The sequence below is a fragment of the Chenopodium quinoa genome, unplaced genomic scaffold, assembly GCF_001683475.1.
Source record: "Chenopodium quinoa cultivar QQ74 unplaced genomic scaffold, ASM168347v1, whole genome shotgun sequence".
Lineage (NCBI taxonomy): Eukaryota > Viridiplantae > Streptophyta > Magnoliopsida > Caryophyllales > Amaranthaceae > Chenopodium > Chenopodium quinoa.
The window spans coordinates 2,504,985-2,515,561 of record NW_018744991.1 but is presented as its reverse complement, the minus strand read 5'-3'; the positions used below and the strand labels follow the sequence as shown (position 1 = coordinate 2,515,561).

Sequence of the window (10,577 nt, the reverse complement as noted above, 5' to 3'; positions counted from 1 at the left end):
AAAAAAACATAAAATTAATCACAAGAAAAAAAATTGGAAATTTGGGACATCCGCCTGAAATTTCCGGATGTTCTTTGGGACATCCGGAAATCTCAGGCGGATGTCCCAAAATTTCCGAAACTCTTTTTTTTTTTTTTTTTTTTTTTTTTTTTTTTTTTTCTGATTTAACCAACAAATTCCGGAATGTACTTGTTCGCCGCCTCCAATGCCGCCACCACGACCATCGTACGTCAACCTAATTCGCCGTCGGTCCGCCATTGTCGGATTTCTTCTACCCTCCTTGGATTGGTGGTGGTTGTGGGTGTTTTTCTTTTTAATTTTCTGTTTTTTTTATATTTTTTTATTTTCAGATTATTTTTTTTTCTAAATTTTTGAGTTTTTAATTTTTGGAGAGAATTTTAAATTTTAGAGAGATAAAATTTTAGAGAGAGAAGTACGAGCATGAAATGTGTTGTAAGTGTCGTGAGTATTTATATACGAGGGGTAAATACGGAATTTTATGAAAAAATGCGAGCGACCCCTTGTAATTTGGGAGCGACATTTAACAACACCCAAGGGTTGTTGAATTACGCCTTCATTTTATCAGGTAACGTCCGCATTTAAACATGAATAGACGAATATACCCTCGCCTATATTCCACGTTTTTCTTGCCTCTAACTCAATGAAACATTCTCTCATCCCAACAAACCACCACCAACCACCACTGATCGAGGGCGAGGTCATCGCCGAAAATTTATGCCGTGTTTTTATGGGTGTAGGCCAAACTCCTAGTTCTTTTTAAAAAGTCCAAGGAGAAAACGCTTAGAATTTTCGAATTCCTAGGGAGAAACTAAAATTCTAGGCGTTTCTCCCCATGGAGTTTCGAAAATTTAAGGCGTTTATTTTCCAATTTTTTTTGCGGTTTTATTTTTATCATAACTTTTGATCCCGAACTTGAATTAAGACAAACAATATACCGTTGGAAAGCTCTATATGTCTACTTTCCAACCCATTTAAAATCAGGTCAATATCATTTTTAGATATTAAAATATGACCGAAATAGTGCAAGGGTATCGGTTTTGGACCTAGTTTAGTATTTAAGCCATATCCTAAAATCTAGAAATGATTTTAACATGATTCCAATTAGATTAGAAAGTAGACAACCAGAGCTTTCCAACGATATATTATTTGTCTTAATTCGACTTCGGGATCAAAAGTCATGATAAAAACAAAAAAGGTAAAAAAAATGGGAAAAAACGTCTAAAATTTTCAGAACTCCATGGGGAGAACGCCTAGAATTTTAGTTTGTCCCTAGGAATTTTGAAAATTCTAGGTGTTTTCTCCTAGGATTTTTGAAAAAACTAGACGTTTGGCCTCCAACAAAAAAAAAAAAAAACGACTTAAATTTTTGGCCTCAGTCGGTGTTAGTTGGTGGTGGTTTGTTAGGATGAGAGAATGTTAAAATATTGAGTTAGAGGGAAGAAAAATGTGGTGTATATGCGAGGGTATGTTCGTCCGTTACCCGATAAAATGAGGGCGTCATTTAGCTTGGAACAATTAAACACGAAGTGACAAAAAATTCCAATAAATGAGAGGATGATTACTTGATAGGGTAAACCTAATAAATTCATCCTATAAACACCATGATCAATTTTGATGGAGATGAATAGATGATACATAATACAGTACTTACAATATACGGAAACCTTTGAGAAGATTTGAGAAGCCCACGATCCTCCGATGGCTTCCTTCGATTCTCACCGCAACAATGGCGATCCTTTAGAGGAGGAAGACGAAGAAGAGTACGAAGAAGTTGAGGAAGAAGAAGAGGTTGAAGAAGAAGAAGAATATGAAGAGGTAGAAGAATATGAGGAAGTTGAAGAAGAAGTAGAAGAGGAGGCAGAATTCGAAGAGTTGGAGGAAGAAGCTGCAGAAGAGGAAGAAGTTGCAGAAGAAGAAAAAGTTGCAGATGATGATGTTGAGGAAGAGGAGGAAGAAGTAGAAGAAGAAGAAGAGGTTGAGGAAGAAGATGAAGAAGAGTACGAGGAGGTTGAGGAATACGAAGAGGTTGAAGAAGAAGTAGACGAAGAAGTAACGGATGATGAAGAAGATGCAACAATGGCGGAACAAGGTTCGAATTTGGGTAAAGAGGATGCGAATTTGGCGGAACAAGATGTAAAAATGGCGGAAATCGAAGGCGATGACAACGACGGAGAAGGAGAAGGGGAAATCAATGATGTCGCAACTGCAATTGCTGCTGCGAAATCGAATTCGCCAGTCTACGGTTTGTTGTCTTCAATTTCATTCACTAATTGCCGATTTGTTTGATTTTAATAGTTTGATTGCCGAGTTTTGCTTCAATTTGTTTTAATTTTTGTTGATCGTTAATGTTTTTGCTTTGCTTGCATGTTACTTGATGTTGTTCGTTTGAATTTGATTTAGATAATGAGTTATATAACCTTGATCTGGTACATACCCTTAGGATTAATTGGATTGGGATGATGTGCAGAAAGTATAGCAGACGGCTTTCGATCATCCCATCGAATTTATAGGGTTTGTAATTAGTTGAGCTACAGAGTTCTTTTGAGATCTTCTACATCCCATTATGCTAAATTCTCCATTTTGGGGCATTGATCAATCAAAAGTGATTTGAGGAAGTAGATTCTGTGTTAAATTTATGGGTTGAAATGATGTGGCTATTATGGTTGAACAAGCTTGTTGTTGTAACTGGATGGAACAAAGGATGCAGCTATTATGGTTATCTTAGCTTCTTGTTATAACTAGTTCTAAGCAGCTTTTTAGTGTATAAAATCTAAATATCTAATGACTTGTCTAGGAAAGGTGGGTTGCACCAAGTGTATTTAAGATGAATTTTTGCCATGTGCTTAGGGTGGAGTTGAGTGATGCTTGTTGATTGTCGTTTTATGGCTTTAAAAAGTATTCATTTACTTCCGAAAACTCAAATTCTTGGTCAAATTAGACTTTCCGGAAGCTTCTATCAACCCTTGGAATTAAGGCTGTTGGGTTTTACTTAGAATTTATAAAATTTGACTAATTTTGTAATTTAGAATCTTATCTCTAAATATTAAGAAGGCAAGGAGCTGGATGGAGTATTCTTCAAGGATTAAAATCAATTTATGTACTTAAGTTACCATAATTATGATGGATTATCTTGGTTGTTAATTTGTGTCCCATGGTTATTACCCTTTATAAACATTACACCTTGGCATGGTTGATTGGAGTGATTTGAGTGTAGTTGTATTATGACGAAGAAACCTCAAATATGGGTGCTTGTGAAAGGTTGAGGCTTGAGGGCACATATCTTGGTGTTTGATCCACCATATTTAGCAAATCTTGGTTATTAGAGCTACATTAAGAAATATTATGGAAGAAAGGAATGAAATAAAGAGTATGAAGGAACGAGGGATTAGAAAGAAGAAATTTTAAAATGCATATTCTTTTCCCTTTTGGTGTTTGTAAAAGGAAAGTGGGGAGAAACCGAGGTAAGTCGAAAATTTAAGGTTATATAATGATAAAAAATTAGGTGGCTGGAGTGAGGTATAGGAACCCCATTTGATGGGGAATTTGGCTATATAAAATGAAAAAAGTGGGTGAGTGGAGTTTGTAGGCCTCTTAGGAGGGGCATTTGAAGGAAAATCTAGCCATTGAAAGGAAGATTTTAAATCTGAAGATTTTAAAAAGGATTGGAAAGGAAAGCGTTAACTCTGCCAAGTTATAAGATGTTGGAGTTTAACCTAGTTAACATTTATGATACACTTTGTTTTTCCATGGTTATTTGGAGCAACTTCCATGTGTAGTGGTATTATTAGCTTGTCATGGGTGCGTGTGAAGGGTCGGTAGTCTTGATGGTCTTGGCATTTTACATACTGTTGTTATAGGCTATAGCATATAGGGCATTAAAGCTAAACTATAATATTGGTTTCAGACAAGCATTAACTGTTTACAAACAAAAGCTGTGAAAGAACGAATAACTAATCGAAAAAAGTAAAATAACTAAACATGATATCATTCTATTGTTATTCATTTCATTATATTATTCAATAAACTTGTACTTTTCTTTTGTTAAATGATGAAGTTTGAACTAATTGCGTAGCATCCTAAGATTTAGGGATACAAATTCTAAGGAACAAGAAAAGAAAAAACAAAATTATTAGGAATCTGATAAAAAAAATCATAAAATGTTCTTTACTATTATCTTTCTTTCTTATACTCTGAAATCAAACCAATGAAAGGTGAATTTAGAGAAGGCGAATTCTAGAAGAAGAAAGAAAATTAAGATGATCTAGATTCGTTTCTCTTAACTTAAATTGGTAAGAATGCATACAATACTCTCTTATGATATTTTCCTTTACGTAATTGTTGGAAGATCTAATGCTTTGAATTTTAACTTCTATGTGGCTTGAAGAAGAAATAATTTTTAGATGAGAAGGAAGAAGAACTGGATTTATTCCTTTGATGCATAACCAACCCTCATATCACATATCCTTTTCTTCGTTACGAAGCTATTGAAAGATCTAATGCTTGCTTCATGTTCCATTATGTCGACGTGTCGACTTTGGTACACAAGTGATGTTAGCTCTTTTAATTAGACTATAGGACATGGAATAGGATTAAAAAACATACTACATTACGTTAAGAGGCTATCATCTTAAGATGATAATAAGTTGATAGTAACTTGGCTCGTCGAAGTTTGTATGAAGATTGACTTGATATTTTAATTAAATAGTTAGAACAACACTAAGTGTGACTTTAATAGCTTGTGAGCATGTTCAGAGCTTTAAAGGACTACATATTTTGAGGGTTACAAAATATTTAAAACTTGGTGTTGTCAAGAACATTGTATTATTAAAAGATTATATGCTCGTGCTTACTAAGTTTACATTAAGCTACAAGCCCATATGGCTAAGCATTAAATCTAGGTCACTCATTGTGTCGTGATCGCCTAAATATGTATGAGGTGGAAGGTGGTCTTGCAACTATTATTGCGACATGACTACATTGGATAAGCTTGAAGATTTAACCCCGACAAGCACTGGCTCAAGCTCAACTATTAGGCTCGATTGTTACTTAAAGTTTACATTGGATTTAGTGAGCTAGGCTTGATTGGTTATAACCCCTAATCTTGCCATGGTAAGAAAGGAAGTGTTGATAAGTCTAATCCTTCCCATTCCAAACCATTTAGGCTTGCTTCATACATGGTGTTCAAGGAGTCATTTTGATTTAGTGCGTCATAATCCAAAGCCAAATACCAATGAATATGTTTGGCTCCATCATAAATGGTCAAATCTAGCCATTAGATGTGTAATATGTCTCAAAGGTACTATCTTACGAAACTTTGCTAAGGTTTTGCGTCTTTGATGCTTATAAGGATGGCGATTTAATCCAAATCTAACCCAAGTCAGATTCTATTCGAAGGAAAAAGGTCATACCCGAGCCTGCAGAAAAAAAATTCAAAAATTGAAGTTGGTCTTTGAATTGGAGTTGGATCAGTTTGGTTGTGGTCCGACTTGTGTTTGACCATGCCCAGTCTGAGTCGGATTTAAATGGTGTACTTTGAAGATAATTATGCTTTACTATTTGATGTTGCTATTATGGTTGGATTTAGTGAGATTATGTAGTTGTGTAATTGATTTTATTTGGAATTAGCATTTAGAATAATATATTATATGAAAAAATATGTAAGGGGAAAAATTGGACCCGAACTCGGATTCCAAGGTTTGAATTTTGTGGAAATGGACTAGGTGGTCCATATCCTTTATCCAGGTCCGATGCTAAACGGATTAGACTTGTCCCATCTAAGTCGGATTTATTGCCATCCCTTGATGCTTAGAAGATCACGAGTTTGGAGCTTGTGGTTTTGTGAAGGATGGTTTGGGTTTCTATCCTTAAGCGTGTGTCTCTCCTAAGATTGCATGCTATTTTACTTTGGATGCTTGGATCGTGGATTATTTTTGAGATTGAATATGTTTCAAGCAATAATCTCTCTTGGAGAAGGGTGTGCGTAATAGTGCATTACCAAGATTATTTGAGTTGGAATGGAGTATGATAAACTCATTTTAAGCTGTCTATGATGTTGTTGGAGGTCTTAAGGTATGTTGTGGGTCTCAATATTGTTAGTGAGTGTAGATTGTGGTGGATACTCACTGAGGATCTGCTTTGTGTCAAGGCATTTTAAGCCCTTGTCTTGGTTGTTGACCTTCTCTTCTGGTTGTTTAATTCTACATTCGTACTGGCTTGTCTTACTGATAAGTGATAAGGTTTCAAGTGATCTAATTAGAAGTTTATGTTTGGTTTAGAAGCAATTGATCTAAAGAAGATGCTGCCTCATTCATTTGTTTACTCGCATTCTATCTTCATGTAGATGATAGCCAAGATGTTGAAACCAAAGGAGGTGAGGTATGCTTGAGATCAGGACATACAAGTGAAGTAAAGTCTGAAGCAAGTATTCTATATGATACCTACGCTGCAGAAACTTGCTGTGACCGAAATTCATCACCTAAATTGCAGAATGCGGATGAGTCGGGGATCCCTTCAATTGATGTTGGGCGTTACAAATCTTCAAAATTGTACAAACATATCGCTGGCCCTCTTAGTAATGGAAGTGATGCTGTGGAAGAGAAACAGGGGCATGTAGAACAATCAATTCTAGTTTCTACCTCTGAGACGCATGTTTCTGCTCCTCATGCTGTTAGTGATCAATTGGGTAATATGGAGACTGCTGATGTTGAGGAGTCTAAGCTGCTTTCTGAGGAGGCAGATCATCATTCCCAGTCAAGACAAGACATGAACCATAAAGACTCAAGGTCTGCAAATTTGATTCTATAAGTTAGTTCTTACTGGTAGTTATGCTGTGTTGATTCTTTCGCAGAACAGTGGCTCTAACGCTCCAATTATTGTTTATATTGCTAATACATGAGTTTTTCCAGATCGTGGTTTCCCCGAGTGAGGCCAAGGAGCTTGTCATCTGGCGCTGAATGCGAGGATGGAAGTAAACGACCTGCGATTATTTGTGAGTATTTCGTTAAAGGTTGGTGCATCAAAGGGAGTTCCTGTAGATTTCTTCATAAAAGAGATCATGAAAATGCTACGCAAGTAGAGGGAGGTGTGCTGCTCACTAAAAGTGAGCTTTCACCTGATAAAGGTATATTCAAGTCTGTAAGGAGTGTTGTGCGGCTGTAACGCACCTGCAATTTAATTCTTCTAATGGGTACCTCTATGTTAGCAGGTTCTGGAGATAATATAGGAAAGGGTATTCAAGAAGAGTGTGGAGTGGGATCTCGTCAATATGAAGATACAGATACGAATGCCTTGCTTGAGAGAAAGGTTTCATCTTCCCTATTTTCTATTGATTTCAAGAATTTTCCGTCTTGTAAAGATGGCTCTAGGCCAATCTCTACCTCCAGGGAGGTAGAAGTAGATAACCATGGCTTGTCAGTTGCTGAAAGCAGTTCTATACCCTGGCAGAATTTCTGCTCTAGGTTTGGATCTTCAATGAGGGAATTAGGAGTTTCTTCTGGCTTGGATTCTATCTCGAGGCTAGTGGAAGAATCGGCTGCTATGCGAAGGCGTTATTCATTGGATGCTCAGAGTTCTGTGCCTCCTTACCATTTCTCTAGTTGGAAAAACACTTCTTTACTGCGTAACTCTCCCTTGTATTCAGGATCTAATTCAGCAAAGTATTCTGATTCGAGTTATACACTGGATAGGCTTCTCTCTTTCAAGTATAAGAAGGCTTTTACTCCCTATAACTGGGAGCCATCTGTCCCCTTTCAATCCTCCTATTTCAAACCTCCAGTAAATAAATCTTCAGATGTTCCATATGACCCTTTTCGTGATAGCATTGAGAAATCTGATATTGGACGTGAATCCGTTAGGCTTTCTTCTTGTGGTCAAACTCAAGATGCAAAAAGCATCTCTGGACAGAATTCTCTGGAGTTGCCCAGAAGATTAGAAATTGAATCTTGGGACAAAAATTACAGTGGCCATGACAAAGTCATCCCTGCTGTTGAAGCAGAATCAGCTGCAACTTCTAATAGTGATGCTCAAAATAAGAGTTTGACTGAAGAGGAGAATCCTATGGTTCCTGGCAGTGTCAAAGCTATACTCAAAGCAAGCAGAAGTGTCAATGATGGTAACTCTAAGATACAAAGTGGAGAACTGAAGTTAGAAAACGGCAGGCAACCTATTGAGTTAGACGATGAAGAATCTAAGATAATTAGGTGTTTTCGTGCTGCTCTAATAGAATTCGTGAAGGAGTTGATGAAACCAATATGGCATGAAGGCCGCCTGTCGAAGGATGTATATAAGGTAATAGTTCAAAAAGCCGAGGACAAGATTCTGAGCAATTTAAAACCAAATCAAGTTCCAAATTCGTCAGAGTTGATTAAGCAATATCTGTCTTTTTCCCGTCCTAAAATATTGAAGCTTATTCAGGTGAGACTTTGGAAATCAGCTAGACATATTTAAGAGAAGATACACAAGGTGTTCTAAATCTGACATTTATTTATACCTTTTGCAGGCATATGTTGACAAATATGGCAGATTTTAGAAGCACATAATGGGTCCTGGTTATTGTACAGTTTTCTCACCTGCTGAGAGTTACATATGAGACTCTCCTGAATATGACCAGAACCTTAACTTTATAAAATGCCAGTGTAGGTATTTTTCTTGGGTGTCTTATAGGTTAGAACATTTTTATGCCTTAAGAATTTCTTTTGGTCGTACATTATGTTGAAGATTTTTGGTCATTAAAGTGAAGGCCAAGTCAAGTGGAAGCTCTTGGTGTGCAATATGCATTTATTGCTTTTTTTCTTGCCATCTTAGTTTCCTTTTAAACGACAAACTTTGAACATCATTTTAGCATATTGAGACCAAATAGATTTTTTTATGCTCACAAGTTATGACATTGGACGAATGACTTAAAACTATGCTGTTCAAATTTGGCGTTAAACTTTGAATCTGTGTTCACATGACGTAATGTTATGAACATGGGTGTGGTTTTAGCTCAGGAAAGAAGAGGATTTGAGTTCGATTGATAATTAATGTAGATGCGGATTTATTTTTATTTTTTTTGGGGGAGGGGGAGGGGGAGGGTGGGGGGGAGGGGAAGAGTATGATGATGTTAACCAAAGACAAAGGACACGTGAAATTAGGATGATGATGTTAATGAGAAAAGAGTGAAGAATCAATTTGAGTAGAAATACCAATACAAAGTTTGACATTCTTAGATGTATAATTTATCTCTAGCATGGTGCCAAAGTCAAAGCTTACTCCATGTCACATAGCTAAGAATATGAAAGAGTTATCTCAAACTCATGGCTTCTTTTGCAATCATCACAAACCACATAGTGTGCAAAAGTGAAAGCTACCTTCATGTTAGAGCGGAGTATTGCATATTTGAGAATATGAAAAAGTTGTTCTCAAAGGAAATTACTTATACCTATTAGGCTATTAATTAAAATTCAAAAATTAATTTATCCCAATCCAAACCAAATAACTAATTAAATAAACTCATTATTGATTAAAGTAGTACAAGGTGGTTTATTACTTTTTTTTTTTCCTAATTTTTAAATTTAATGTTTTATCTTAATTCTTTTTGAGACACAATTTCCATGATACAATCTTCTGCCTTCGTCCTAAAAAAATTAGGGGTGGAAATTGGGTCGGGTCGGGTCACTTTCGGGTTCGGGTCAAAAACCCCTGACCTGAAGCTGACCAATTTAAATTTTCGGGTCAGAAATCCTAACCCAAACCTGATTTAATCGGTTTCGGGTCAACCTGATTTCAACCTGTTTTAACCTGATTCTTTTTTTATGAACAAAATTAAGCCAATATTTTGTATTTTTATTCAGATCTAGCAACCCATTATATTCATCCTTTAATTAATTTTTATAATTTAATACTTAGTATGAAATTGGAATCCACACAGGTTAACTTTATACGAAAATTGAAGTTACATTTTCAAAATAAAACAAAATAATGATCCATATGAAGCGTCAAATGCATGAGTTGGTAAACCATGAAAAAGCAAAAGCTGAACCTTGCATGTCCTGCAAAACAAAAATAAGAAAAATTAGAGAAAAAAATAAGGATGAAATTTTTTTTAGACATCAGTCATAAAATAAATTGAAAGACAATTACAGAAAGCAATTCAGGAAATGAGAAACAAACATAGAAAACGAAGTAAGTAAAAAAATAGAAGTCATATTTTTAGTTGATGAAGATCTGGGTTAGAATATTAGTGAGAAACTCACTTAAAGGAAAGAGAGAAGAAATGATGAGAGAGAATCAGTGAGTGGAAGTATGAAAGCATGTGACGGTGGCTGGTGGGTAGGGAAATAAATATTAGGGTTTTATTCTTTAGGTATTATATATATATGATACAATGTGGATCTTGCCCAAAAACTAAACATGTTCTAATATTTTTTCGGGTCAATTCGGGTTACTTTCGGGTTGAAATTCTCAACTTTAACCTAAACCATTTACATTTCAGGTCGGGTTTGTGTCGACCCATTTAATATATCGGGTTGAAAATCTCAACCCAAACCCGTTATTTTCAGGTCGGGTTCGGGTCGGGT

The 10,577-nt window shown here is 36.0% G+C and overlaps 1 protein-coding gene across 2 annotated transcripts; it reads left to right on the top strand.

Annotated features, from left to right (window-relative positions):
• The first annotated feature begins 1,467 nt into the window (after window positions 1-1,467).
• LOC110706943 (protein FRIGIDA-ESSENTIAL 1-like) lies at window positions 1,468-9,038 on the top strand. 2 transcript variants are annotated; one of them, XM_021884945.1, is made up of 6 exons: window positions 1,470-2,263; window positions 6,362-6,803; window positions 6,927-7,141; window positions 7,226-7,323; window positions 7,465-8,433; window positions 8,519-9,038. In XM_021884945.1, the coding sequence occupies exons 1-6, from the start codon at window positions 1,720-1,722 to the stop codon at window positions 8,546-8,548; spliced, it is 2,298 nt and encodes a 765-aa protein (XP_021740637.1). In that variant the 5' UTR covers window positions 1,470-1,719; the 3' UTR covers window positions 8,549-9,038. The 2 variants fall into 2 exon arrangements, with proteins under 2 accessions (XP_021740636.1, XP_021740637.1); XM_021884944.1 differs by having other exon boundaries at window positions 1,468-2,263; window positions 7,226-8,433.
• The last annotated feature ends 1,539 nt before the right edge of the window (window positions 9,039-10,577 follow it).

What these genes read in the sequence shown, in the direction of transcription:
- LOC110706943 (XM_021884944.1), top strand. Translation starts at nt 1,720, where the DNA reads ATGGCTTCCTTCGATTCTCACCGCAACAATGGCGATCCTTTAGAGGAG. An exon ending in ATCGAATTCGCCAGTCTACG is followed by an intron (nt 2,264 to 6,361) that starts GTTTGTTGTCTT and finishes ATCTTCATGTAG; the next exon opens with ATGATAGCCAAGATGTTGAA. An exon ending in TGAGCTTTCACCTGATAAAG is followed by an intron (nt 7,142 to 7,225) that starts GTATATTCAAGT and finishes CTATGTTAGCAG; the next exon opens with GTTCTGGAGATAATATAGGA.